This window comes from Chlorocebus sabaeus, chromosome 16 (assembly GCF_047675955.1).
Source record: "Chlorocebus sabaeus isolate Y175 chromosome 16, mChlSab1.0.hap1, whole genome shotgun sequence".
NCBI lineage: Eukaryota > Metazoa > Chordata > Mammalia > Primates > Cercopithecidae > Chlorocebus > Chlorocebus sabaeus.
This window is the reverse complement of record NC_132919.1, coordinates 51250363-51277886: the sequence shown is the minus strand read 5'-3', so window position 1 is coordinate 51277886 and position 27524 is coordinate 51250363. Positions and strand designations below refer to the sequence as shown.

The window sequence follows — 27524 nt, the reverse complement described above, 5'->3', positions numbered from 1 at the left end:
CAGGAAATTCTCAAGTGTTGCAGACAAAGATAGGAGTCCAAGAATGCCATCAACATGGTTGTGATTGCAAACCCTCTAGCAACAAAGTAAATACTCAACAATAAACCCCTGGTGAGTTAGGGCATCTCCAGGTAAAGAATATTCTTTAGCTGTTTTAAAAGTCATTTTAGGCCGGGTATGATGGCTCACACCTGTAATCCCAACACTTTGGGAGGCCGAGGCGGGCAGATCACTTGAGGTCAAGACCAGCCTGGCCAACATGATGAAACCCTATCTCTACTAAAAATACAAAAATTAGCCAGGCATAGTGGCACATGCCTGTAATCCTATCTCCTGAGGAGGCTGAGACAGGAGAGTCGCTTGAACCTGGGAGGCAGAGTTTGCAGCGAGCCGAGATCGCGCCATTGCACTCTAGGCTGGGTGATGAGCAAAACTCTGTCTCAAACCAAAAAAAAAAGTCATTTTAGGCAGGTTGCAGTGACTCACGCTTATAATCCTAGCACTTTGGGAGGCCAAGGCAGGATGATCTCTTGAGTCTAGGAAGTCAAGACCAGGCTGGGCAACATGACGAGTACCTGTCTCTACCAAAAATTAAAAAGTAGCCAGGCGTGGCGGGCATGGTGGTGCATGCCTGTAGCCTCAGCTACTTGGGAGGCTGGGGTGGGAGGATCGCCTGAGCCTGTGAGGCCAAGGCTACAGTGAGCTGAAATCACGCCACAGCACCCAGCCTGGGAAACAGAGAAAGACCCTCAAAAAAAAAATTTTTTTTACGCCAGGTGCAGTGGCTCACACCTGTAATCCCAGCACTATGGGAGGCCGAGGTGGGCGGATCGTGAGGTCAGGAGATGAAGACTATCCTGGCTAACGTGGTGAAACCCCATCTCTACTAAAAATACAAAAAAATTAGCCAGGCATGCTGGCAGGCACCTGTAGTCCCAGCTACTCGGGAGACTGAGGCAGGAGAATGGTGTGAACCTGGGAGGCAAAGCTTACAGTGAGCCGAGATCGCGCTACTGCACTCCAGCCTGGGTGACAGAGCGAGACTGCTTCTCAAAAAAAAATAAATAAAATGTTTTTTAAAGTCATTTTCAAGCTTTTAACAACCTTGGCTGGCTGTAAGTAGGAAAACAGGCTACAAAGCTATACCTGTACATTAACTTGTATATGTATATCCATATGGCATGATCCCAATTATATTTTTCTAAATATAGACATGAGGCCGGGCGCGGTGGCTCATGCCTGTAATCCCGGCACTTTGGGAGGCTGAGACAGGTGGATCACGAGGTCAGGAGATGAAGACCATCCTGGCTAACACGGTGAAACCCCGTCTCTACTGAAAATACAAAAAAATTAGCCCGGCGCTGTGGCGGGCGCCTGTAGTCCCAGCTACTCCGGAGGCTGAGGCAGGAGAATGGCGTGAACTCAGGAGGCGGAGCTTGCAGTGAGCCGAGATCCGGCCACTGCACTCCAGTCTGGGTGACAGAGCGAGACTCCGTCTCAAAAAAAAAAAAAAAAAAAAAAAAAATTGTGCAAACGTTCACAAGTGCAGAAGACTCAAAGGACTTACACTGAGGTGTTAGCAAGGGTTACTTCTGGTTGTGGGAGTCTGGGTAATTTTTGTTCTTAGACGTCTTTATACCTCCCAAGTTTTTCACAGTGTGTGTGTATTACTTCTGTAATAAATGAAAAAACACGTCTCTGCAACGACATTCCAGGAATTCCCTTTCTGGAAAGCTGGTTGAAACTCAGTGACAGTAAGAGCCTGTGAGATCCAGCTGACTGGGGCCTGGAGGGACCTGGAAGAGCCCAGAGCAGGGCAGGGCCTCCGCGGTACTCTAGGCCCCTGGGTGAGCCCGGAGCTGCGGTGCAACCAAGCTTTTCTCCCGAGAGACCAGTGTCTCCATTGCTCCAAACTCCCCCTACTTTCCCCACCCCACATCCATAAGGCCCCCATGCCACTGAGGAGGGCTGGGTCCGTCACCCAGGGCGCACGTGGTGGAGACACCAAGTCAGTTCCTGGAAAGCATCGAGAGGCTGGCGTGACATCCAGGAGGATGAGCTCGAAGGAGTGGCAATGAGGCCAAGGGCAGAGCCACAAAGGGACTGGGGGTGGGGCCTGGTAAGTTTGGGTTAGGCTCCAACACTCAGGTGTCTGGGAGGAACCTGAAAGGTACGGAATCCCTGCTTCCTGCTGGCGTCCTCCAGTGCTGCAGCTCCGGCAGCCGTGGTGGCATGAAGGGGAGAGGTCTGCAGGCCCACCCCGCGTGCTTCTCGTTGCAGACGGTGGAGCATGGCTTCCCGCACCAGCCAAGCGCCCTCGGCTACAGCCCGTCCCTGCGCATCCTGGCCATCGGCACCCGTTCTGGAGCCATCAAGCTGTATCCTCCGTCCCCTCACTCCCACCCGGGCAGGGCCTTGGGGTGGGTGAGATTTGGGGAAGGACATCTTTTTTTCCTTCCTTGCCCATGGGCTGTTGGGATAAAATGAGAGACTTTCCTGATTTCCAGCTTTGGACATGATTTTATTCCAAAATGAGGTGGGTATGGTTGATGGCGGAGCGGGCACCTGGGCATGGTGGGATGTGACCCTGTCCTTTGCAGGAGGACAGTGAGGTTTGAAACAGACTGAGGAGATACAGGCCTATTTTGTCCCCTGTGTCCTTTCAAGACCATTCATGTGGTCTGTTCCCTTTACTCAGTTTCCCCCTCTCACTTATTCCTGGAGATTTCAGGAATCCCCCAGTCCTGGGCAGGGGCTGAGGATGCTGGGGGGCTCAGAAACCTGTTTTGCAGGGGTTGTGTTGGTGGATCCAGGGGGAAGGACCTGATTCCCGTGTCTCAGCCAATGCTCAGTCAGTCAGTGGCTGGCTGGTGTGTCAGTAGCAAGGCCTGGGCCCTTCTGTGCCCCTGCCTCCCTCAGTTCCCCACCTCACCACCAGAAAAGCAAGTTACAGGGACCCCTCTTGTCGCTAGGGATGTTTTTAATTTAAAAAAATTTTTTTCAGCACTTTGGGAGGCTGAGGCGGGCGGATCACTTGAGTTCAAGACCAGCCTGGTCAACATGGTAAAACCCTGTCTCCACTAAAAATATTTAAAAAGTTAGCAGGGTGTGGTAGCACATGCCTGTAATCCCAGCTACTTGGTAGGCTGAGCTGGGAAAATCATTTGAACCTGGGAGGCAGAGGTTGCAGTGAGCCGAGACTGCGCCACTGCGCTCCAGTCTGGGCAACAGAGCAAAACTCTCTCTCAAAAACTTTTTTTTTTTTTTTTTTTTTTTTTTTTTTTTTTTTGTGGAGACAGGGTCTTGTGATCTTGCCCAGCCTGGTCTTGAACTCCTGGACTCAAGCAACTCTCTCGCCTTGGCCTCTCAAAACGCTAGGGTTACAGGCATGAGTCACTGCACTCCCAGCCTGCAGTTTTGATTTTTAACCTATCACAATAAGAATCAGAGGTGGACTGGCCCCAGGTCCCTGTCCACAAGCAGAGGTGGGGTGGCCTTGGGCCAGGAGAGCTGGGCTTAGGCAGCCATCTTCCAAATTCCACCCCCACCCCCACAGGCGGCAGAGAGTGGAGAGGGCTCTGCCTGGCAGGGAGAGTCCTTCCCCGGCCTGAGGCTGGACGTTGTCCAGTTGGGTCATCTTTTATCCAAAGCACTGGTTCTGGCCGACTGGGGGCTCCCGGTGTTTTCAGAGATGAAAAACCGGATCAGGTTGGGCACCCCGCCAGTCTGATCGGTGCTCCCAGGGCAGGACCCAAGGGAGTTGAGAGATGAGGGACCACCTCCGACAGCTTGACTGCCACCTCCAGCGGAGCCTGACCTCCCTCTTCCCCTCTGCCCGGTGTGGGGGAGGGGTGTGGAGCGCTCGAGTTCCAGGCTGGGCTGGTGTACACAGAGGGCCAGGGCCTTGCTGCCGGCTCAGCCTTCCCTCGCTGGTTAATCATTGCCAGGCCACAGCCAGACTTTGGTTTCCAATCCCTGGTGCCGAGGCTGTTGGGGGTAGGCCGTGTGTTTTTTCACAGGTGCTACCAAGCGACAGCCAACACGTCTGTTGCAGCTCAGGATCAGGGTGGCAGCCTGACAGTTGCCAGGGTAGGGCTTCACCTTTCTATGGAGTTGCTCCCACCGGCCTGACTGGGAAAAATCTCCCAGGGGTCAGGTCACTGGCCTGGTGCCCCAGGGCCAGGGCTGCTGTGTCTCCTCCCCATCCCAGGCTCCAAGTATGAGACCTGCTGCCTGCGGGGAGGGCAGCCCCTCTCTGTGTTTGCACTCATTGCACATGGGCCCCGAGGGCCTGGCACTCAAGGTGGGCAGGGGATGGTGTCAGGGGATGATGTCCGGCCTTCCAGAGCTTTCCTGAGCCTGCTCGTAGCTATGGAGCCCCAGGCGTGGAGTTCATGGGGCTGCACCGGGAGAACAACGCAGTGACGCAGATCCACCTCCTGCCCAGCCAGGTGAGGGACCTGGGGTGGGACAGGAAGCCACCTCCACACCCTCCTTGCCCTCACTGCTTCCAGCAGGGCTGGTGTGGAGAGGCCGGCATTCATTGGCCCTGGGTTTGCTGCTGATGGAAAAGCCTGGGACCCCCTCCCTTTCCACAGCTGGGGCTCATGGGCCACGCTGGGAGTGGCCAGGGGGTCTTTGAAACAACCAGCCCAGGCTGGGCGGCCCCAGTGTGTAAAGGCCTTGCTGGGTAGCAAGACCACACGCTCCCATCCCTGTGCCCTCGCCAGTGCCAGCTGGTCACCCTGCTAGATGACAACAGCCTGCACCTTTGGAGCCTGAAGGTCAAGGGCGGAGCATCGGAGCTGCAGGAGGATGAGAGCTTCACACTGCGTGGTCCCCCAGGGTAAGGGTTCAGTCCCCAACCCCTTCCACTCCCAGCCCAGCCTGACCCTTGCCCTTAGCTCTGGAGTGGACTCACCCTTCGTGGGGCCTATTGCGCCCCTGGCAGTGCCTGGCATGCGTTTGACCCGATGCATCCCCATACTCAGGTGCTCCGAGTGGAGTGGGTGGGGTCGCAGCCCGCCTCCTTTATCCGCCCACACCCCGTGTTATGCTGGAGGGCCCCTGGCATCTTTCCTACCTCCTAGCCCAGCCTCTCTGCCATCTGTCTCCTGTCTTAGCAGAAAGTGACCAGTGTTTGTCCTGGGCTGAAAAGTTATGAACCCCATGAATTTTTATGGGCTTGTTTTCCCAGGAGTCAGGGGACCCTGTCCATGGGGTCTCCCCTGCTGGGCAGCGGTCAGCTCACGGGCAGCTGTTCTTGTCACAGGGCTGCCCCCAGTGCCACACAGATCACCGTGGTCCTGCCCCATTCCTCATGCGAACTGCTCTACCTGGGCACCGAGAGCGGCAACGTGTTTGTGGTGCAGCTGCCAGCTTTTCGTGCGCTGGAGGACCGGACTATCGGCTCGGACGCGGTGCTGCAGCGGTGAGCCCAGAGCCCGGCTGCTGTTAACCCCATCCCCTCAAGTTAGGCATGGCTTCTCCCCTTGGTCCCAGGACTCTCTCAGGAGCTGTTATTTCTATGCTGGGAATTCCATGGGGCTAGCAGGGGAGGCTCTTGGCTTCCTACCTGTCCCCTATTGAGAACCTATTGGCCTATCATAGGTTAGCATCATAGCACTAAAAAGGGGACTTTGGGGGGTCCCTCGTCTAAAGGCCCCAAATGATTGTGTAATGTCACTGACTCTCAGTCCAGTGTCCTTTGCACTTGCCATGGGTTTCAAAACCCCAGGGGCTCCATAGCGGGGAAGTTGAGCCCAGACCTCCCTGCATCACTGGAGCAGCTCCTGGTGCCACCCTGTGCTGTGGGCACTTTGCTGAGGTTCCATTTGCTCGCAGGCTCCATGGCTAAAAAGCCTTGACTGCCACAGGCATGTGGGTCTGTTGAGATCATTTCAGAAGCTTTGCTCCTTGTCGATGGAACTATGATAGAGAGGGAGTCGGATCAGGTCCGGTTGTGGAGAATGGGATGGGACCCAAAAAAAGAGGGGATAGCGTCTGACAGGATCATGTGGGGGCCAGGTTACTTGTGGAATGATCTGTGGTTCCAAGGGGCAGGAGGAAGCCAGGGTGCTGGCCCCTGGCCCTGCAAGGCTTTGGACTGGGCCCAGGACACACTCCTGCAGCTGGCCAGCCCATCTCTCCCCCGCTGGGTGGTAATGAAGCAGGGACCATCTGCCCAGGGCAGGGCATTGCTGGGCTGGGAGGATCCCACTTGGGGCTATATCCCTCTGAGTGCAGACCTCTGCCTTTCCGGTTCAGCAGGGTAGGGCTGTGTGCCCAAGGTCAGAGCAGAACACTTTGCAGGATGACAAGTACCACAATGGGACACAGCCTGTGGGCAGGACGGCATGGGATGTGCACCCCAGCAGGTGGCCACACCAGTGCCTAGCCTCACCCTGTAGTTAGTTGGTTAGAGTCTAGTTGGCAGGGGGGCCCTTGTGCCCTGAGAGCCCCTCCTGCCAGTTTATTTTATTTTGTATTATGTTTTATTTTATTTTTGAGATGGAGTTTCTCTCTTGTTGCCCAGGCTGGGGTGCAGTGGCACGATCTTAGCACACTGCAGCCTCTGCTTCCTGTGTTCAAGCGATTCTCCTGCCTCAGCCTCCCAAGTAGCTGGGATTACAGGCATGTGCCACCACGCTGGCTAATTTTGTATTTTTTGTAGAGACGAGGTTTCACCATGTTGGTCAGACTAGTCTCAAACTCCTGACCTCAGGTGATCTGCCTGCCTCAGCCTCCCAAAGTGCTGGGATTACAGGCATGAGCCACAGCGCCTGGCCCAGTTCGTTTATTTATTTTAAAAAAAAAAACATTTTTTTTTGACAGAGAGTCTTACTCTCTCCCAGGCCGGAGTACAGTGGCACGATCTCAGCTCATCGCAACCTCTGCTTCCCGGATTCAAATGATTCTCCTGCCTCAGCCTCCCGAGTAGCTGGGATTACAGGCTTGAGCTACCGCACCCGGCCTGTTTTTGTATTTTTAGTAAAGACGGGATTTCACCATGTTGGCCAGGCTGCTCTTGAACTCCTGACCTCAGATGATCCACCCACTTCCGCTTCCCAAAGTGTTGGGGTTACAGGTGTGAGCCACTGCGCCCGGCCCCTTTTGGCAGTTTACATTCTCGTCCACTTGATGACGCTTATCTAAGTTTTGAAAACGTCTAGCCCTTTAGTGTTGCAGCTCTGTCTCTGAGAAGTCTCTGTGTAAAGATACAGGATAACAATGATCATTGTAGGGCTGTTTTTAATGGCAAAAAGTTGGAAGCCCTCTAATTGTCTAATAATTTTCATTTGTATAAGGGCATTATTTGCATTTATTAAGAATATCTAGATGGGCACAGTTGCTCACACTTGTAATCTCGGCCCTTTTGGAGACTGAGATGGGAGGGTTGCTTGAGGCCAGGAATTTGAGACCAGCCTGGGCAACATAGCAAGACCCTGTCTCTCCCCACAAAAAAATAAAAATTAATTGGGCAAGGTGGCACACGCCTGTGGTCTTAGCTACTTGGGAGGTGAGAGGATCACTTGAACCCAGGAGTTGGAGGCTGCAGTGAGCCATGATCAGGTCACTACCCTCCAGCCTGAGTGACAGAATGAGATCCTGTCTCTAAAAAAATTAAAAATTAGGCCAGGTGCAGTGGCTCACACCTATAATCCCAGCACTTTGGGAGACGGAGATGGGTGGATCGCCTGAGGTCAGGAGTTCGAGACCAGCCTGGCCAACATCGCGAAATCCCGTCTCTACTAAAAATACAAAAAATTAGCCTGGCATGGTCGTGGGTGCCTGTAATCTCAGATACTCGGGAGGCTGAACCAGGAGAATCACTTGAACCCAGGAGGTGGAGGTTGTAGTGAGCCGAGGTTGCACCACTGCACTCCAGCCTGGGCAACAGAGCGAGACTCCATCTCAAAAAAAAAAAATTAAAAATTAAATATTAAAGTCCCCTTCAACTCTCACTCTCGATTCAGATTCTAATGTCAGTGAGGTCAGTGCTAGCAGTAGATGAGCCAGGTATAGATAATGTGGAGAGCTTGGGTTTAGTGTGGCTTGGGTCCAGGCTGGGTCCACTTCCCACATCCTCGCTGTTGGCTGTTGGTCCTGTGCCTGCTGCCTTGTGGTTTTTTTGTTGGCTGCAACACCTCCAGCCCTCAGGTCAGCATTCCAGGGCTGGAGACGGGGGAGGGGTCAAGGCTCCAGGGCCAGGCCAACTCACAGAGTTTTGTTTTATGGGGCTAAAAAACTTCTTTATTATTAAATACTCCCTTTTGCAAAAATGCACTGAATATGAATGTACAGTTTAACAGATTCTTGTAGAGCATCCTTACAGCCATCCCCGCAGACATAGAAAGAGAACTTTGATGCCCTCCGGGGGCCTCACGCACCCTTCCTAGTCAAGGCTCCCTCTTGCCCCCACATTGACTTTTCCAGAAGTCACTGCCTTGCCTTGCCTTATAGTTGTACCGCCTGTGTTTACATCACTGGAGGTTGTCTCCACGTCCCTGTCTTGTTCTACATGCTGCCCCCTATCCCCTTGGTGACATGTCCTAGCCATCTTTCCTTTTTTTTTTTGAAATGGAGTCTCACTCTGTCACCCAGGCTGGAGTGCAGTGGCGTGATCTCGGCTCACTGTGATCTCTGCCTCCTGGGTTCAAGCAATTCTCCTGCCTCCACCTCCGGCGTAGCTGGGATTACAGGCATGTGCCACCACGCCTGGCTAATTTTTTGTATTTTTAGTAGAGACAGGGTTTTGCCATGTTGGCCAGGCTAGTCTCGAACTCCTGACCTCAAGTGACGTGCCCACCTTGGGCTCCCAAAGTGCTGGGATTACAGGCATAAGCCACCACACTCAGCCATCCACCGCACCCAGCCCCTAGCCATATTTCCATGCTGGCACATGGAGCAGCCACCTCTGCATAGGGAGCCCTATGGCTGTGCCATGCTGGGGGCCATTCACCCTGGCGGATGGCATCGGAGGCTCACGGCACTCCCCTCGCCCAGGTTGCCAGAGGAGGCCCGCCACCGGCGGGTGTTTGAGATGGTGGAGGCGCTGCAGGAGCACCCTCGAGACCCCAGCCAGATCCTGATCGGCTACAGCCGAGGTCTTGTTGTCATCTGGGACCTGCAGGGCAGCCGTGTGCTCTACCACTTCCTCAGCAGCCAGGTAGGCAGTGCCCAGGACATGGCGGGCGCCGTGTTGCTCTCCCAGGGCCCCATGTGGCGCATACGCACTCTGTGCAGAGGCATGGGGTGCATTCGATGGGAATGCTGCCTCGGTCCAGCGTGCTGCCCTCTGTCTCTCTCCTCCTCCTCCATAGCAACTGGAGAACATCTGGTGGCAGCGGGACGGCCGCCTACTCGTCAGCTGTCACTCCGATGGCAGCTACTGCCAGTGGCCCGTGTCCAGCGACGCCCAGCAACCAGAGCCCCTCCGCAGCCTCGTGCCTTACGGTCAGTGTTTCACCCGCCGGGCAGGGCCCACCCCCGGTGCCTCCTGGATTCAGGTGCAGGATGCTCAACTCTGAAGCAAACTCCAGGGCAAGAGAGGGTAAAGGCTTTGTCCAAAGCCACACAGCAGGGTTCCCCTCACCCAGTTTCTTGGGGGAACTTCTCAGAGCAAGAGTCCCAAGCACAGGTCTACCATGTGGATGTGGGCATGAGCTTTGAGGCGTCTGTGCCTGTGGGGACTGACACTTGTCTGAGAGTTGGAGGATCCGTTCAAGCCGATTCCTTTCCTTTCAGGTCCCTTTCCTTGCAAAGCGATTACCAAAATCCTCTGGCTGACCACTAGGCAGGGGTAGGTATCCGTGCTGGTCTTCTTTCCTTTCCAGAGCCTTCCTAGAGGGCTGGAAAGGTCACTTAGGCCTCTGCCTGGGAAGATGGTGCCAGTGAACACTCTCAGGTCCCATGTTGGGGTCTTGGACAACAGGGAGAGGAGAGAGGGTAGATGCTATTCACGTCTTTCAGCGGCCCAATTCCTGCCAAGTTCATTCCTGCTCCTTCCTTCCACCCTCCCAGAGAGACGGTGCTGAGCGGCAGGTCTCAAACTTCTTTAGTGGCAGCCCTGTTTCTTCTGACAAAATCACTCTGGATGATGTTCAAACAGAAATGGGGGGAGGGCCGGGCGCGGTGGCTCAAGCCTGTAATCCCAGCACTTTGGGAGGCCGAGATGGGCGGATCACGAGGTCAGGAGATCGAGACCATCCTGGCTAACACGGTGAAACCCCGTCTCTACTAAAAATACAAAAAACTAGCCGGGCAAGGTGGCGGGCGCCTGTAGTTCCAGCTACTCGGGAGGCTGAGGCAGGAGAATGGCGTGAACCTGGGAGGTGGAGCTTGCAGTAAGCTGAGATCCGGCCACTGCACTCCAGCCTGGGCGACAGAGCGAGACTCCGTCTCAAAAAAAAAATAATAATTGGGGGGAGCACCCAGCTTGAGGCAGGAGTGGCTGCCGAGACTCAGAGCCACCATCCTGGATGCCTCACCTTACCCCCAAGTACTCCTGGGCTGTAGCAGTTGGAAGGAGATGGGGTCCAGTCCCCCCTGCTCCTGGGGACCTTGACTGAGTGGTCACTTTGATCGCTGGTCTATGGCTGTTGAGGCCGTGCCAGGAGCCCCAGCCCACTGCTGCTTCTCTGTGCCTGCCAGGTTGCCCTTCACCATCTTCCAGGGCGGCATGCCACGGGCCAGCTACGGGGACCGCCACTGCATCTCAGTGATCCACGATGGCCAGCAGACGGCCTTCGACTTCACCTCCCGTGTCATCGACTTTACTGTCCTCACAGAGGCGGACCCTGCAGCCGGTAGGAGAGCTTCAGAAGTGGGTACCCAGGGTTAGGTGTGGGAGGTGTGGGGCAGGGCCATCAGTAAAGACAGGGCCAGGTGCAGTGGCTCCTGCCTGTAACCCCAGCACTTTGGGAGGCCAAGGTGGGAGGATCGCTTGAGCCCAGCAGTTCAAGTCCAGCCTGGACAACACAGGGAGACCCTTGTCTCTACAAAAAATAAAAAAATTAGCTGGGTGTCGTGGCACATACCTGTAGTGCCAGCTACTCAGGAGGCTGAGGTGGGAGGATCACTTGAGCCCGGGAGGTGGAGGTTGCAGCAAGCCAGGAGCATCAGGAGCATGCCACTGCACTCAGCCTGAGTGACATAGCCAGACCGTGTCTCCAAGAAAAAAAAAAGGGGCTCTGCACAGGTGTTCCTAAGCCTACCACTGTCCTGAGTCCGTTAGCCTTACTGCACCCCAAGGTGAAGTGTCATCAAGGCCTACAGCTCCTTTCTCTGCCTCCCTGCCACCCTCCCCAGCTAGAGACCCAGCCCAGCCACACCTCCTGCCTGCCCCGGGCTCTCTGCCCTTTCCAGACTGTAATGGCACTTAGCCCACAGGGAGCTGATCCGTACTGTTGGATTTAACACCCACCCCGCTGAGGCAAAAGGGTCCTAGCTTAGAGATGGCAAAGCCCGCCTTCTGGGCAGGGCAGAAGGTGGCTGTGCAGCCTCCTGAAGCTCCAGCAGGACTGGCAGAGCCCTGAGTCAGCCTCGTAAATAGTGTGACAGGCAAGACCAGAAAGGGCTGCTGTTGAAACCTGGAGAGGAGGCCTGCAGGAGCTCTCCAGGAGGGAGGGCCCTCTCCTAATGACGCTGGCCTGAAAGGGCCTGAGGCCGAAAGGTGAGGGGGCGGGGCTGTTCAGGACACCTGGTCTGTGTACTCACGGCCTCTACCCTGTTCAGGGGAACCCCAAACCTGCTTTTCTTTCTTTCTCAGCCTCTCTTCCCTCCTCACACCCTGGATGCTGAGAGCAAGGCCCAGCTCTGCTCTTTCCACAACATTTGGGCCATGTTGGCACAGAGCAGGGGCCTCTTGGGCTATGGTGGCCACACTCCCTGGGCTGAGTTACCTGATTCCCAGCGGAAAGGTCAGGAAGGGAGGGGAGAAACTTGCTGAGCTACAAATTTGAGACTGCTGGGGCTTTCTAGGACAGGCCACCTTCCTGCAGTTGTCCCTCTGTGTCCCCAACTCCCCGCAGTCCGGCAGGCCAGGAGATGGGTGCCTGATGAGTGGTGCTTCCCTCAGATGATACATGGGCACCCTGAGGCTCTCCCATGATGGTTCTGCCGTGCCGGGTTGTGACCCAGCTGGCCTTGGTAGGCTTTCCTGTTTAATGAGCAACTGCTACATGCCAGGCCCTGTTCTAGAAACAGAGGGGGCCCCTGTTCCCATGGAACATAGATCTGAGTATGTGGACAGAGTGAGCAGGTTGCCAAATAACGTCAGAGGTAAGAAAAAAGCCAGGCAGAGGACAGCAGTGCTGGTTTAGACAAGGGTTAGCAAGGCGTCCCTGATAAGAGGACATATTTGCGCAGACACAGGAACAGTCTGAGAGAGGGCTTGCCCCGTAGGGACCTGGGGTGCAGACTGAGCTGGGAGGGCTCTTGGCTTGCTCCAGTGAGGTAGGGGCGAAGAGAGGGCAGAATGGCCCCTGTACGGGTCCAGATGTGGCCAGCGCCAGATCGTATAGAGCCGTGGAGGCACGGTAAGGACTTAGGATTTTAGGGAGATGAGGGCCCTGAGCAGGGGTGCCACGATCTAGCCTCTGCTCCAAAAGGATCTGTCTGGCTGCCATGTGGGGAACAGAGTGGAGCAAAGACGGGAGCCCCGTGAGAGTCGAGGGAGAGGTGACCTCGGCTTGGGCTGCGGTGCCGGCCGTGGGGCTGACAGAAGGTGGCTGGGGTTACATTGTCTTTTCTAACATTCAACATTGGCCGAGGGGCCGGGCCAGGGCTCCCAGACTGTTGCTGTAAAGTGCTGGGTGGCTTTCTCCACCGCAGCTACTCAGCCTAATGCCATTGCAGAGCACGTGCAGCCACAGACAACACAAGGGGTGTATCTGTGTTCCAGGACAGCCCTATTGACAGGAAGAGGCAGGAGGCCAGATTTGGCCCTCGGGCTGTAATTTGTTGGCTCTTTGTCTAGGGAGCGGTGAGTGAGGGGAGGAGAGATCAGTCAAGGATGACATGAGGGTTCACTGGGAGCACCAGGAATCCTGGAGAAGGTAGTGGCAAGAGGGTGTGGCAAGCTCAGCTGGGCGGGAATCAAATCTGAGGACTTAGTCTCTCCTCTGATCTCCAGACCCATAAGGGAGATGCCGAGTACACAGCTGGGGCTTATGGGTCTGGAGTTCAGAGGAGAGATCGGGAAGGTGTCCATTTGGAGTCATCCATGCAGAGACGTGTGAAGGCTGCTCAATGATTTTGAAGTTTAAAGAAGAAAAAAGAGGCCAGGCGCGGTGGCTCACACCTATAATCCCAGCACTTTGGGAGGCCGAGACAGGCGGATCACGAGGTCAGGAGATCAAGACCATCCTGGCTAACACAGTGAAATCCCGTGTCTACTAAAAATACAAAAAAAAAAAATAGCCAGGTGAGGTGGCAGGCACCTGTAGTCCCAGCTACTTGGGAGGCTGAGGCAGGAGAATGGCGTGAACCCGGGAGGCGGAGCTTGCAGTGAGCTGAGCTCATGCCACTGCACTCCAGCCTGGGTGACAGAGCAAGACTCCGTCTCAACAAAAAAAAAAAGAAAAGAAAAAGAGAGAGATGTGAAACCAGGGGTCCTGATGAGGCTGCCCAGGTGGTGAGGAAGACAGAAGAGAAGGCATGGGAAAGCTGAGCCCGGGCACCCTCAAGCCTTGGAGGCATGGAGTTTGGTGGGGATCTGGCCAAGAACACCTGGGAGCAGCCAGCGGGCAGCAGACCCCAGAGGAGCAGGGAGGACAAGCGCTTCAAAGAGGCAGCGTCAGCCAGGGGCAGTGGCTCAGCTGTAATCCTAGCACTTTGGGAGGCCGAGGAGGGCAGATCACCTGAGGTTAGAGGGTCGAGACCAGCCTGGCCAACATGGTGAAACCCTGTCTCTACTAAAAATACAAAATTAGTCAGGCGTTGGTGGCACGTGTCTGTAATCCCAGCTACTCGAGAGGCTGAGGCAGGAGAATCACTTGAACCTGGGAGGCAGAGGTTGTGGTGAGCCAAGATCATGCCATTGCACTCCAGCCTGGGCAACAAGAGCGAAACTCCATCTCAGAAAAAATAAAAAAAACACAAAACTTAGCCAGGCGTGGTGGTGGGCGCCTGTAATCCCAGCTACTCAGGAGGCTGAGGCAGGAGAATCGCTTGAACCCTGGAAGCAGAGGTTGCAGTGAGCCGAGATCGCACCACTGCACTCCAGCCTGGGTGACAGAGCAAGACTCCATCTCAAAAAAAAAAGAGAAAAAAAAGCCTGGGCATGGTGGCTCATGCCTGTAATCCCAGCATTTTGGGAGGCCGAGGTGGGCAGATCACTTGAGCCCAGGAGTTCAACACCAGCCTGAGCGACATGGCGAAACCCAGTCGCTACCAAAAACACAAAAGTTAGCTGGGTATCATGGCTCACACCTGTAATCCCAGCTACTTGGGAGCCTGAGGCTAGAAGATCGCTTGAACCGGGAGGTGGAGGTTGCAATGAGCCAAGATCACACCACTATGCTCTAGCCTGGGCAACAGAGTGTAAGACCCTGTCTCAAGAAAAGAAAAGAAAAAAAATAAATAAAAACACAAATGGTTTCATCGTCCAGTGCACATTTATTGAACACTAGCTGGGGCCAGGCCTGAGTGAGGTGAGGTGATTGTGTGCAGTAAAGTAAATGCCACCCCTAGCAACTGGTGTGCCGAAGACCACGCTTGCCACTGCCTGTGGGGAGAGGCTTGGCAGGCGCATCTGAGCAGGGAGAGCAGGTGCCATGGAGGAGGAACCAGGGAAGAGGGTTGGCAGGCACAGCTCCTTGCCTCTGGGGTGCCTATCCTGGTTGGGACCCTGCCTTCCAGCCAGGTGTATCCCCTCCAGGAGCCCTGTGCCAGGTAGCTCTCAGCAGCTTTGCACACAGAGCCAGAGCTGCTGCCCACACCTGCTGCCCTCCTGGAAGTGGAAAGGCTTTGCTCAAGCAGCCAAGAACAGGGCTTTCTGGATCTGCAGATGTCCTGGCTCCAACCCTGGAGCTTCTGATTCCGCAGGGCTGGGCTGCTTCCTCCTGGCCCCAGCCCCTGATCCTTGGCCTGTACCCCAGCCTTTGACGACCCCTATGCCCTGGTGGTGCTGGCTGAGGAGGAGCTGGTGGTGATTGACCTGCAGACAGCAGGCTGGCCACCGGTCCAGCTGCCCTACCTGGCTTCCCTGCACTGTTCCGCCATCACCTGCTCCCACCACGTCTCCAACATCCCCCTGAAGCTGTGGGAGCGGATCATTGCCGCCGGCAGCCAGCAGAACGCACACTTCTCCACCATGGTAGGTCCGGCCCTGGCCCAGCCCCACGCCAAGCCCCACCCCAAGACAAACTCTCCCACAGACTTCTTGGTCTCTTTCTCTAGGAGTGGCCAATTGACGGTGGCACCAGCCTGACCCCAGCCCCACCCCAGAGGGATCTGCTGCTTACAGGGTAGGGGACTTCGACACCACCCTTCCTCTCCCCAGGAGGATGTGTGGGGGTGGGTGCAGAGCCCTGAAGTGGACGAGCCAGCCCCTGGGTGCCTGGGCCGGCGTCCCTCTCATGCCCGGCAGATGGGCTCTGCCCACAGGCACGAGGATGGCACAGTGCGGTTCTGGGATGCCTCAGGTGTCTGCTTGCGGCTGCTGTACAAACTCAGCACAGTGCGCGTGTTCCTCACTGACACGGACCCCAACGAGAACCTCAGTGCCCAGGGCGAGGACGAGTGGCCCCCACTCCGCAAGGTGAGGCCAGGAGCCTGGGACCCGGGAAGGGCAGAGGCCAGCTGGGTCCAGCCCCCATGGCCGCTCAGAGGGCCCCTCCCCTTCTCCAGGTGGGCTCCTTTGACCCCTACAGTGATGACCCCCGGCTGGGCATCCAGAAGATCTTCCTCTGCAAGTACAGTGGCTACCTGGCTGTGGCAGGCACGGCAGGGCAGGTAGCAGGCTGGGCCGGGGAGGGGAGCTGGGGAGGAGTGGTGGATGACGGGGACCAGCAGGGACAGGAGCCAGCCACCTGCCTGACGCACATTCTGTGTCCTGTGCTCTTCCAGTGGACGGAGGTGGTTTGATCCCCTTGGCAGGAGGTCCCTGGGACGGTTGTTTCTTCTCCAGAAATCAGAATTAAGGGTGGGCCGGGCATGGTGGCTCACGCCTATAATCCCAGCACTTTGGGAGACCAAGGCAGGCGGATCACCTGAGGTCAGGAGTTCGAGACCAGCCTGGACAACATGGTGAAACCTCGTCTCTACTAAAAATACAAAACTTAGCCAGGCGTGGTGGTGTGTGCCTGTAGTCCCAGCTACTGGAAGGTTGAGGCAGGAGAATCACTTGAACCCAGGAGGCAGAGGTTGCAGTGAGCCAAGGTCGTGCCACCGCACTCCAGCCTAGGCAACAGAGCAAGACTCGTCTCAAAAAAATAAATAAATAAAAAATAATTAAGAGCTGAGGTTGGACGGAGGCCTCTCCCTGCTTGAGCCTTGGGCCTTGGCCTGGGTTCAGCTCCTTTGCTGTCCCCACTAGTAGCGTCCTGCGGCCCTGCCGTCCCTTTGCTGAGGGCTTGCTGAGCCGCCTGCCACCCCGCCCAGGTGCTGGTACTGGAACTGAATGATGAGGCAGCGGAGCAGGCCGTGGAGCAGGTGGAGGCCGACCTGCTGCAAGACCAAGAGGGCTACCGCTGGAAGGGGCACGAGCGCCTGGCAGCCCGCTCAGGGCCTGTGCGCTTTGAGCCTGGCTTTCAGCCCTTCGTGTTGGTGCAGTGCCAGCCCCCGGCTGTGGTCACCTCCTTGGCCCTGCACTCTGAGTGGCGGCTCGTGGCCTTCGGCACCAGCCATGGCTTTGGCCTCTTTGACCACCAGCAGCGGCGGCAGGTCTTTGTTAAGTGAGCAGGGCAGCTGGGGCCGGGGGCTGGGAGTGGGGCTCGCGAGGACCCCCAGGACCTAGCAGCATTGACAGCCTGCCATCCCCCCAAGGTGCACGCTGCACCCCAGTGACCAGCTGGCCTTGGAGGGCCCATTGTCCCGCGTCAAGTCCCTCAAGAAGTCCTTGCGTCAGTCATTCCGCCGGATGCGTCGGAGCCGGGTGTCCAGCCGGAAGCGGCGCCCGGCTGGCCCCCCAGGAGAGGTAAGGCCCAAGGGGAGGTTGCGGCTGGCCACCCACCCAGGTTCGGCTCAGAGCAGCCAGCAGGGGTCACACGGCCCCTGCTCCCCAGGCTTGACGGGCTACAAACAAGACTCAGGGTCCAGGTCTCATGGGTTTGCTGCCATGTGCGACCTCAGACAGGTCACGCTGCTTCTCTCTGCCTCAGCTTCCTGAGCAGAAAGGCAGTAACTGTAATGCTTACCCTAGAACTAATCCCCAGGAAATGTCAGCCTTCTGATGCAAGGGTTGGCATTGAGCAAAGCACTGTCCCTGGGGAGGGGAGGCCAGAGCTGACCCTCAGGCTGGCCCACCCCTTGCAGGTGCAGGAGGGGAGCGCCAAGACTGAGCGGCTGGGCCTCCAGAACATGGAGCTGGCACCTGTGCAGCGCAAGATCGAGGCTCGCTCGGCAGAGGACTCCTTCACAGGCTTCGTCCGGACCCTGTACTTTGCTGACACCTACCTGAGGGACAGTGAGTGACCAGCCCGGGATTGAGGGGTCGGGGGCAGTAGATACCCCCTGACCCGGGGGCATGCCGGGGGCTGCTGCCTGCCTGGCTGGTAGGACCTAAGAGGGTTTCCCCTTGTGAGCAGGGGCAGACTGCAGCCCCTGCCTGCTTCCTCCTCTCCCCTGCCTGGGCCTCCAAGTCAGCTTGCCTTGGCTTTATATCCAGGCTGTAGCACCCTTTAGAAGCATGGCCTCCGACCCGTCACTTGGCCTTTCAGGGCCTCAGCTTGCCCCTCTGTAAAATGAGGGAGCGATAGCTTCCTCCTAGAGCAGCTGTGACGATCGGGGATGGCAGAGCCTACTGGCCTCTGGAGAACGTGCCTCTCCCTGGCTGCTTCTCCCCTGCTGTATTGCAGCAAGGGCTGAGCTGACCTGGGATTGGGGTGTTCTGTGTTGCGGCCTGTGTGGTTGTCAGAGAGCCTTCCAGCCTCTCCCAGGAGGGAAAACCTGGGAGTCAGCCCTGGTTGCCCAGCTCCACCCGACTCCCACGCCAAGGGTCAGACACCCAAACATGGCTTCTCGGCAGGCTCCCGCCACTGCCCCTCGCTGTGGGCTGGCACCAACGGGGGCACCATCTATGCCTTCTCCCTGCGTGTGCCCCCCGCTGAGCGGAGAATGGATGAGCCTGTGCGGGCAGAGCAGGGTGAGTGCTGGGCAGGGAAAGCAGAGGGTGCTCGGGCTGCCTGGGCTAGGTCCAGGGAGTGGCTCCAGCCCCACCACCCCCCACAGTCCCACTACCCACCTCCTCCCCGTAGCCAAGGAGATCCAGCTGATGCACCGGGCGCCGGTGGTGGGCATCCTGGTGCTCGACGGACACAGCGTACCCCTTCCCGAGCCCCTCGAAGTGGCCCATGATCTGTCGAAGAGCCCTGACATGCAGGGAAGCCACCAGCTGCTCGTTGTGTCGGAGGAGCAGTTCAAGGTGCCACACGGGCAGCGGCGGGTCTCCCTGGGACTCCCCGGGACATCCAGGAGGCTCGGACCTTGGGCACAAACGATGGCTGGGACTCACCTTGTTTGCATTGGTATCTGAGGGGCTGCAGAAGCACAGGAAATAAGGGAGGGGGGAGTCTCATGTGAGGACACTGAGGCAGGACCTATGTCTGTGGAAGGGATAAAATCCAGATGGGGGGCCAGGCTCATGCCTATAATCCCAGCACTTTGGGAGGCCAAGGCACATTGGGAGGCCAGATCACAAGGTCAGGAGTTCAAGACCAGCCTGACCAACATGATGAAACCCCAACTCTACTAAAAATACAAAAAATAGTAGCCCGGTGTGGTGGCGGCCGCCTGTAATCCCAGCTCTACTCGGGAGACTGAGGCAGGAGAATTACTTGAGGCGGAGGCTGCAGTAAGCCGAGATCATGCTGCTGTACTTCAGCCTGGGCAACAGAGCAAGACTCTATCTCAGAAAAAAAAAAAAAGGCTGGGCACGGTGGCTTCCACCTGTAATCCCAGCACTTTGGGAGGCCGAGGCAGGCAGATCACGAGGTCAGGAGATCAAGACCATCCTGGCTAACGCGGTGAAACCCCATCCCTACTAAAAATACAAAAATTTAGCCGGGCGTGGTAGCGGGCGCCTGTAATCCCAGCTACTTGGGAAGCTGAGGCAGGAGAATGATGTGAACCTGGGAGGCGGAGCTTGCAGTGAGCCGAGATCACACCACTGCACTCCATCCAGCCTGGGTGACAAAGCAACTCTGTCTCAAAAAAAAAAAAAAAATTCCAGACAGGGAAGTCAGTGACCTCGGCATCCCCCCAGGCTGTGTCTGTGCATCTGAGAGCCAAGGGTTTGCCAGGACACCGGGAGGCATGCGGGGAGGGGAGGGCCCAGCACCTACAGCACTGCGCAGGAGAACTGGTTTGGCCATGGGCGTGAACGACCACCCCGCACCCCCAGGTGTTCACGCTGCCCAAGGTGAGTGCCAAGCTGAAGCTGAAGCTGACGGCCCTGGAGGGCTCAAGGGTGAGGCGGGTCAGCGTGGCCCACTTCGGCAGTCGTCGAGCTGAGGACTATGGGGAGCACCACCTGGCAGTCCTCACCAATCTGGGTGACATCCAGGTGGTGTCGCTGCCACTGCTCAAGCCCCAGGTGCGCTACAGCTGCATCCGCCGGGAGGACGTCAGTGGCATCGCCTCCTGCGTCTTCACCAAATATGGCCAAGGTGTTCGAGCTGGGCTGGGCGGGTGTGGGGGCCCCAGGCACTGCAGGGACGGGAAGGGTGGCCAGGGGTGTTGTGGCCATGGCCAGACTGGATGGGCCTTAAGCGGAGAACTGCGAGGGAACGCTAGCCCCTACTCCCCCAGGTGGGGAAGCAGTGTTGGCAGCCACCAGGCCAGGCCACCAGCATTGCCCCTACTCCCCAGGCTTCTACCTGATCTCACCCTCGGAGTTCGAGCGCTTCTCTCTCTCCACCAAGTGGCTGGTGGAGCCCCGGTGTCTGGTGGATTCAGCAGAAACCAAGAACCACCGCCCTGGTAATGGGGCAGGCCCCAAGAAGGCACCGAGCCGAGCCAGGTGAGTGAAAGGGCCAGAGGCCCCTCCTGCCCCTCCCTGCCCTCTCTGAGATACCCTGAGGCTCCCACTGCTGCCTGGCCAGAGACACCTCCCAACAAGCTCAGCCCACCCTCCTAGGCTCTGGTCTCTGTACCTCTTCGCGTGCCCCTTGCCCCTGTGCAAGCTGGCAGTCCAGGGCAGGGCTCAGTTTACCTCCCAGGCTCTCCTGCTCAGGGCAGGCTGCACCATTGACTTTGTTCTTCATGGGACCAGGGCTCTCAGAGCTGGGCAGGGAGCCCAGAGGCCCTGGTCCTTACTGTCTCTCTCCCCACAGGAACTCAGGGACTCAGAGTGATGGCGAGGGTAAGACAGGCCTCCTGGGCCCATGCACACCTGGGCCACACCCAGCCGAGACCTGGGGCTGGACGGGAGGGACGGGGTCCTGAGTGAGCAGGTAGTGTTTGGGCTGGGAGCAGAGACGGCATTCCTTCCAGCCCTGGGCTTCCACATCCCGACCTCAGTAAGGAGAGAGCCAGGACCAGGAGGGCCCAGGCGGGGCTCCCTGACCCGGCCTCTACCTTCCAGAGAAGCAGCCCGGCTTGGTGATGGAGCGCGCTCTGCTCAGTGATGAGAGTGAGTTGGGTGGGAGAGGGTGGGGCTGGCAGGAGGGGTGGGGAAGGGGGGATCAGGGTCAAGGGAGGCTGGGCAGGCCGTTACCCTGAGGCAGGGGACAGATCCATCCAGCACCCATGGTGAAAGGGGGTGGAAAGGCTGTGGCTGGCCGCCCCAAGGGCCTCAGTGGGCCTCTGTTCCCACCCGGCCTGCAGGAGTCCTGAAGGAAATCCAGAGCACACTGGAGGGAGACCGTGGGTGAGGCACCGCCCAGGCTGGCTGGGGTGGGCCCAAGGCTCTGCCATGGGGCTCGGGAGCGCTGGGAGTGGAGGCCCCCTGAGGTTATGACTCCCCTGTCTTTGCCCATGCAGGAGCCTCAACTGGCATTCACATCGAGCGGCCATGGGGCGCAGCCTCAGCAATGGCGGAGGTGGGGGCTCTGGGCTTGAGTGCAGTTGCCGGATGTGTGGGAAGGGATGGGAGGAAGAGCCCTGGCCCCACTCCCCTGGATTCCACAGGGCCGTACACGTGCCCTGATGACCTGGAAAGCACCATGTCTGGGCTCAGTGTGGGTGGCTGGGGCACCCCGTCCTGCCCAGGGCAATCCTGAGCTGTCCCTGTGTGTCCTTCAGCAGAGTGAGTGGCTGAGCGGCCAGGCTGCACGATGAGCACACACTACTACTGATGGCCTTTTGGAGGTCCCTGCCCCAGCCAGAGAGGCCGGTGCACAGGGCCACACCAGGGGATAGGGGCGCCCCAGCTTCCACAATGCAGCTGCTCCAGGCCTTGGGAGAGGAGAGGTCCCGGCCCCTAGGGCTGCCCTTCCCGGGCCTCGTCTGTCTGGGTCCTTTGGTCAATGTTGCACAGTTTTTATTGCCCCCATCCCTTTTTGTAGTGGGCTGGGGTTTAAGTTATACATGGTAACTGCCTCTGGGTGAAAAAGTTTTTAATAAACACCTATTACCTCTTCACTGGACTGGTCCACCTACTTTAATATTGCAATTGTGTAGAAATTTTCCATGTGAATACAAAGTGGGAGCCGGTACCCTGCCTGTCCCCCGAGGCTCTAGCCCTGGCCTGGGCTGGCGTCAGGAGAATCCACTTTGGGAGTCGTGTGAATCAAACTGCTTAGTTGTGTCTGAGCCCGGCTGTGCCTTCCCTCTCTGGGAACACATAGCAAGCACGAACCACCTTGAGTCTGCCTTACTTGTTTCCCTGGGTCCTGGCCACCCCTGGCTGGCCTTACCCTACTGTCAGGAGGAGAAGGGTACCCCAGTATCTCAGACCTGTTGACTTCCTCCAGACACCAGGGAGGACTGTGGGGTGCTGCTGAAGGGGAGGTGGTCCCCAAGGAGAAAGGCCTCCCCCAGGGGAGAGGCTGGGTTATTTAGATTGGACATGGGTTGGATCTTTATTGGCTCGTCTTCGTTGAGCACCTACTGTATGGCCAGTGCGTGGGATTCTCTAGTGTCTGAGACAACTGTGGTTCCTGCCACAGTTGGGGCTCATGGTCCTCAGTGGACACTGGTGAGAAACGCACCGGGGGGGTGACCTGAGAGAACCAGGAATTGCCAGAGAGCAGGCAGACTCTTCCAGACAGAGGACAAGAGGGCTCAGCAGCACTCCAGGAACTCACTCACCGTGGGAGGCAGTGGAGAGCTGAAGGTGGCTGGCAGGCAGGGCCGAAAGTGAGGCCAGACTAGGGAGGCCCAGTGAGGGCCAGGTGTGACAGGCGCCTGCTCTGCCTGAGTGAGGAAAGGCCTGTCCGGAGGAGTTGGGCACCAGGTGTTCCATCTGGCCATGTCCATCTCGAGATGGCCACTTGACCATCCCTTGTTAGACTTTTGAGATGAGCAACTCGGGAACTATGAGGAATATGGGGGAGCAGTTCCCCAAAGGGAGAGGAACACCATGCTGGAAGAAGCAGGGAAGGGACAGTGCCTGGCAGACAGACCAGCCAAAGAGATGGGGGACACCTCATGAGACACCTGTATTAGTCCCTTTCCATACTGTTATAAAGAACGAGAGGCGGCTGGGCACAGTGGCTCACATCTGTAATCCCAGCATTTTGGAAGGCTGAGGTGGGCAGATCACTTGAAGTCAGGAGTTCAAGACCAGCCTGGTCAACATGGTTAAACCCTGTCTCTACTAAAAATGCAAAAATTAGCCAGGCATGGTGGCTCACGCCTGTGATCCCAGCACTTTGGGAGGCCAAGGCAGGCGGATCACTGGAGGTCAGGAGTTCAAGACCAGCCTGGCCAACATGGTAAAATCCCGTTTCTTCTAAAAATACAAAAATTAGCCGGGCTTGGTGGCGGGCACCTGTAACCCCAGCTACTCAGGAGGCTGAGGTGGGAGAATCACAAACCTGGGAGGCGGAGGTTGCAGTGAGCCAAGATCACACCACTGCACTCCAGACTGGGTAACAGAACAAGACTCCATCTCAAAAAAAAAGATAATGGTGATAATGCAAGTACCAGTGAATCAGAAGAAAACGGCAGAACCTGCACTTCTGTGGCACAGAGGAGCCTGGTGGCCACAGCACAGGTCTTGCTGATGAAATTGAACAAGAAGTCGAAAACACACAGCCCTGAAAATATCAGGAAGACTCTGAACATGGACTTCCTTCCATGCTCACTAGTGCTGAGCTTTGAGCTTCGCTGTAAGTACGCTGCGCTTGGAAGTATTAGCTAATGTTGGTTTGCATATTTCAGTTTAAGAAAATATTCTCATTGGAAGTGTGAGATGAACAATTTGTATTGATGGGTGTGCAAGATGGAAGGACGTTGCATCCTCCTCTCTAGAAAGTGAACTGGAGGGGCCGGAGGTGGTGGCTCACGCCTGTAATCCCAGCACTTTGGGAGGCCGAGACAGGTGGATCACGAGGTCAGGAGATCGAGACCAGCCTGGCCAACATGGTGAAACCCCATCTCTACTAAAAACACAAAAATTAGCTAGATGTGGTGGCACGCACCTGTAATTCCAGCCACTCGGGAGGCTGAGGCAGGAGAATCTCTTGAACCCCGGAGGCGGAGGTTGCAGTGAACTGAGATCATGCCACTCTACTCCACTCCAGCCTGGGGACAGAACGAGACTCTGTCTCAAAGAAAAAAAAAAAAAAGTTAACTGGAGGAAGCTGGGCTGGCACAGGGAGAGAAGGAGCCGGGGTCCCCACAGCCATCCAGGGGCAAGGTGACAGTGGTGGTGAAATAGAGGCATTGAGGGGTTGGGTTGACAAGGACAGCTGCCAGATGGGAGGAGGTGAGTGAGTGTGAGGGCTACCTGTTGCCTCTAAGGACCAGGGAGGTATACAGCAAGCAACTGGATTCGTGGTCTGGAGATTTATTTATTTTATTTTATTTTTATTTGTTTTTTAGAGACAGGGTGTCACTCTGTCACCTAGGCTGGAGTACAGTGGCATGAGATCATGGCTCACTGCAACCTTGACCTCCAAGGCTCAAGTAATCCTCCTGCCTCAGTCGTCCAAAGGGCTAGGATTACAGTCATAAGCTACTGAGCCTGGCCATGGAGACTGATTTATTTTAGAAACAGAGTCTTGCTCTGTTGCCCAGGCTGGAGTGCAGTGGTGTGATCATAGCTCACTGTAGCCTGGAACTCTTGGGTTGCAGCAAACTTGTAGCTGGGTACACAAGTGCGCACCACCACGCCCAGCTAATTATTATTATTATTATTATTTTTTCAAGACAGAGCCTCACTCTGTTGCCCAGGCCAGAGTGCAGTGGCGCGATCTTGGCACACTGCAATCTCTGCCTCCTAGGTTCAAGTAATTCTCCTGCCTCAGCCTCCCGAGTAGTTGGGATTACAGGCGCCCCCACCACCACACCTGGCTCATTTTTGTATTTTTAGTAGAGACAGGGTTTCACCGTGTTGGCCAAGCTGGTCTCAAACTCGTGACCTTGTGATCTGCCTGCCTCGGCCTCCCAAAGTGCTGGGATTACAGGCATGAGCCACCACACCTGTCCTAATTTTTTATTTTTATTTTTATTTTTTATTTATTTTATTCTTTTCAGATGGAGTCTCGCTCTGTCGCCCAGGCTGGAGTGCAGTGGTGCGATCTCGGCTCACTGCAAGCTCCGCCTCCCAGTTCATGCCATTTTCCTGCCTCAGCCTCCTGAGTAGCTGGGACTGCAGGCGCCCGCCACCTCACCCAGCTAATTTTTTGTATTTTTAGTAGAGACGGGATTTCACCGTGTTAGCCAGAATGGTCTCGATGTCCTGACCTTGTGATCTGCCCGCCTCAGCCTCCCAAAGTGTTGGGATTACAGGCGTGAGCCACCGCACCAGGCCTAATTTTTTATTTTTAAATTTTTTGTAGAGACAAGGACTCCCTACATTGCCCAGGCTGGTCTCAAACCCTGGGTCTCAATGGATACTCCTGCCTCAGCCTCCCAAAGTGCTGGGATCATAGGCATGAGCTGCCACACTGCCAGTCTGCAGATTTAGATGTGAAGGTCTTGGGCATTCAAAGTGGTGGAGATCTGGTGTTCGTTTAGCCTTTGAGGCCAGGCGGATCCAGCTCTTTTAAACTGGCTTTCACGTGACTGGCTGCGTGACCTTGGGTGCATGACCTCACTCCGGAACCTTAGTTTACTTATCTGTAAAGTGAGGGATAATAATAGGACCTACCTCAGAGGGTTGTAAAGGATTAAATGAGAGGCTGTAAAATCACACAGCACCTGACTCCTAGTAAACACCCAACCCTAGGAGGTGAAAGTTACTGTGGATGGTGGGTGAGGCCAGGAGAGAAGGAGATGGCTCCAGAGGAGTGTGGCAGGAAGTCCAGAGTCGACACATGCCCCAGGGAGGAGCTCACTGTACACTGGTCAAGAAAGCAGGCAACGGAAGTCAATGGGAAAGTGCGAAGCGGAGGGGAGAGCCAGGCTCCGGGGTGCGGCCCATCTCCCCACATGTTGAGATTAGCCAAGCTGTTCCCTGAAGGTTGTTCAAGGTCAGAGACAGGAGGGTGGAGCAGTGCAGCTAGGATGGAGGACCAAGGCTGTCCGGTTCCAAAGCTGATTCCAGCAGAGGCGCTGTGGAGCTCCACAGTGTGGGTTCAGCAGAGAAGTGGGTATTAAAGGCCACAGGGCCTGGGCTTGGTCCTCAAGTCCATATTTACTGGTTATGCGTCCTTAAGCTACTGGGGTTTTTTTTTTTTGAGACAGTCTCACTCTGTCGCCCAGGCTGGAGTGTAGTGGCAGCGATCTTGGCTCCCTGCAACCTACGTCTCCCAGGTTCAAGTGATTCTCCTGCCTCAGCCCTCTGAGTAGCTGGGACAACAGGCACATGCCACCATGCCCAGCTAATTTTTGTGTTTTTAGTAGAGATGGGGTTTTACCGTGTTGGCCAGGCTGGTCTCGAACTCCCGACCTCATGATCTGCCTGCCTCAGCCTCCCAAAGTGCTGGGATTACAGGCCTGAGCCACCGTGCCTGGCACTTAAACTACTTTTTAATTTTGTTTTTATTTTTATTTTTAGAGACGGGGTCTCGGAGTACAGTGGCACAATCATGGGTCACTGCAGCCTTAAACTTCTGGCCTCTCACGATCTTCCCGTATTGGCCTCCTAAAGCGCTAGGATTACAGGCACACACCTGGCTCCTTAAACTACTTAACCTCTCCGAGTCATTTTATCATCTGTAAAATGTGATCCTATTTCATTCCTACGGTTAGAGGAGGTTTAAATAAAATGGTACTTGGGAAGGAAACTGAAGCTCAAAGGGTAAGAAGCCTGCCACACCCACTGAGCTGAGTGAGATACAAGTACCAGCCTGGGTCAGCAGAAAGAAGAAGAGGCACCCAGGCCAGGCACAGTGGCTCACACCTGTAATCCCAGCACTTTGGGAGGCCCAGGCAGGTGAATTACTTGAGGTCAGGAGTTCAAGACCAGTCTGGCCATCATGGCAAAACTTTGACTTTACAACAAATACAAAAATTAGCTAGGTGTGATGGCACCCACCTATAATCCCAGCTACTTGGGAGGCTGAGGCAGGAGAATTGCTTGACCCGGGAGGGAGAGGTTGCAGTGAGCCGAGATCACGCCACTGCACTCCAGCCTGGGTGACAGAGCGAGACTCCATCTCAAAAACAAAACAAAGCAATAATTAGCCAGGCATGGTGGTGCACGCCTGAAGTCCCAGCTACTTGGGAGGCTGAGGCAGGAGAATCGCTTGAACCCGGGAGGCAGATGTTGCAGTGAGCCAAGATTGTGCCACTGCACTCCAGCTTGGGCAACAGAGCGAGACAAAAAAAAAAAAAAAAAAAAAAAAAACAAAGGAAGAGGAGGGCACCCAAAGGGACAGGAGATTGGGCAGGGACACAGAGCTGAAGAGCTGGTCCCGAGAGCTTGCAGAATGCATGATAGTGGGCCACCAAGGAACTCGAGCTCTGTTTGGAGTGATATTAGCTCCTTTTTTTTTTTTTTTGAGACAGAGTCTCGCTCTGTCTTCTAGGCTGGAACACGGTGGCGCAATCTCAGCTCACTGCAACCTCCACCTCCCGGGTTCAAGCGATTCTCCTGCCTCAGCCTCCAGAGTAGCTAGAATTACAGGCACCCACCACCACACGTGGCTAATTTTTGTATTTTTAGTAGAGACAGGGTTTCACCATGTTGGCCAGACTGGTCTTGAACTCATGACTTAAGGTGATCTGCCTGCCTCGGCCTCCCTAAGTGCTAGGATTACAGGTGTGAGCCACCGCGCCCAGCCCAGCTCCTTTGTTTGTTTGTTTGTTTG

The 27524-nt window shown here is 56.1% G+C and overlaps 1 protein-coding gene across 9 annotated transcripts in view; it reads left to right on the top strand.

Moving 5' to 3' along the window:
• Positions 1–21744, top strand: part of LLGL2 (LLGL scribble cell polarity complex component 2) — a 51258-nt gene extending 29514 nt beyond the window's left edge. For 4 of the 9 annotated variants that reach the window (XM_073005034.1, XM_037993834.2, XM_073005035.1 and 1 more), the window contains 22 exons: positions 2281–2378; positions 4370–4451; positions 4731–4846; positions 5273–5431; positions 9007–9169; positions 9324–9456; positions 9748–9802; positions 10654–10808; positions 15102–15319; positions 15403–15470; positions 15610–15763; positions 15853–15957; positions 16606–16898; positions 16990–17140; positions 17479–17629; positions 18191–18307; positions 18420–18586; positions 19565–19829; positions 20032–20182; positions 20496–20524; positions 20747–20794; positions 21145–21744. In XM_073005034.1, coding sequence (XP_072861135.1) covers positions 2281–2378; positions 4370–4451; positions 4731–4846; positions 5273–5431; positions 9007–9169; positions 9324–9456; positions 9748–9802; positions 10654–10808; positions 15102–15319; positions 15403–15470; positions 15610–15763; positions 15853–15957; positions 16606–16898; positions 16990–17140; positions 17479–17629; positions 18191–18307; positions 18420–18586; positions 19565–19829; positions 20032–20182; positions 20496–20524; positions 20747–20794; positions 21145–21383 — 3117 coding nt within the window. In that variant the 3' untranslated portion in view covers positions 21384–21744. Of the gene's footprint in view, positions 1–2280; positions 2379–4369; positions 4452–4730; positions 4847–5272; positions 5432–9006; positions 9170–9323; positions 9457–9747; positions 9803–10653; positions 10809–15101; positions 15320–15402; positions 15471–15609; positions 15764–15852; positions 15958–16605; positions 16899–16989; positions 17141–17478; positions 17630–18190; positions 18308–18419; positions 18587–19564; positions 19830–20031; positions 20183–20495; positions 20525–20746; positions 20795–20988; positions 21032–21144 lie in introns of all 9 variants that reach the window. The other 5 variants (XM_037993838.2, XM_008011768.3, XM_037993839.2 and 2 more) reach the window with 5 other exon arrangements.
• The last annotated feature ends 5780 nt before the right edge of the window (positions 21745–27524 follow it).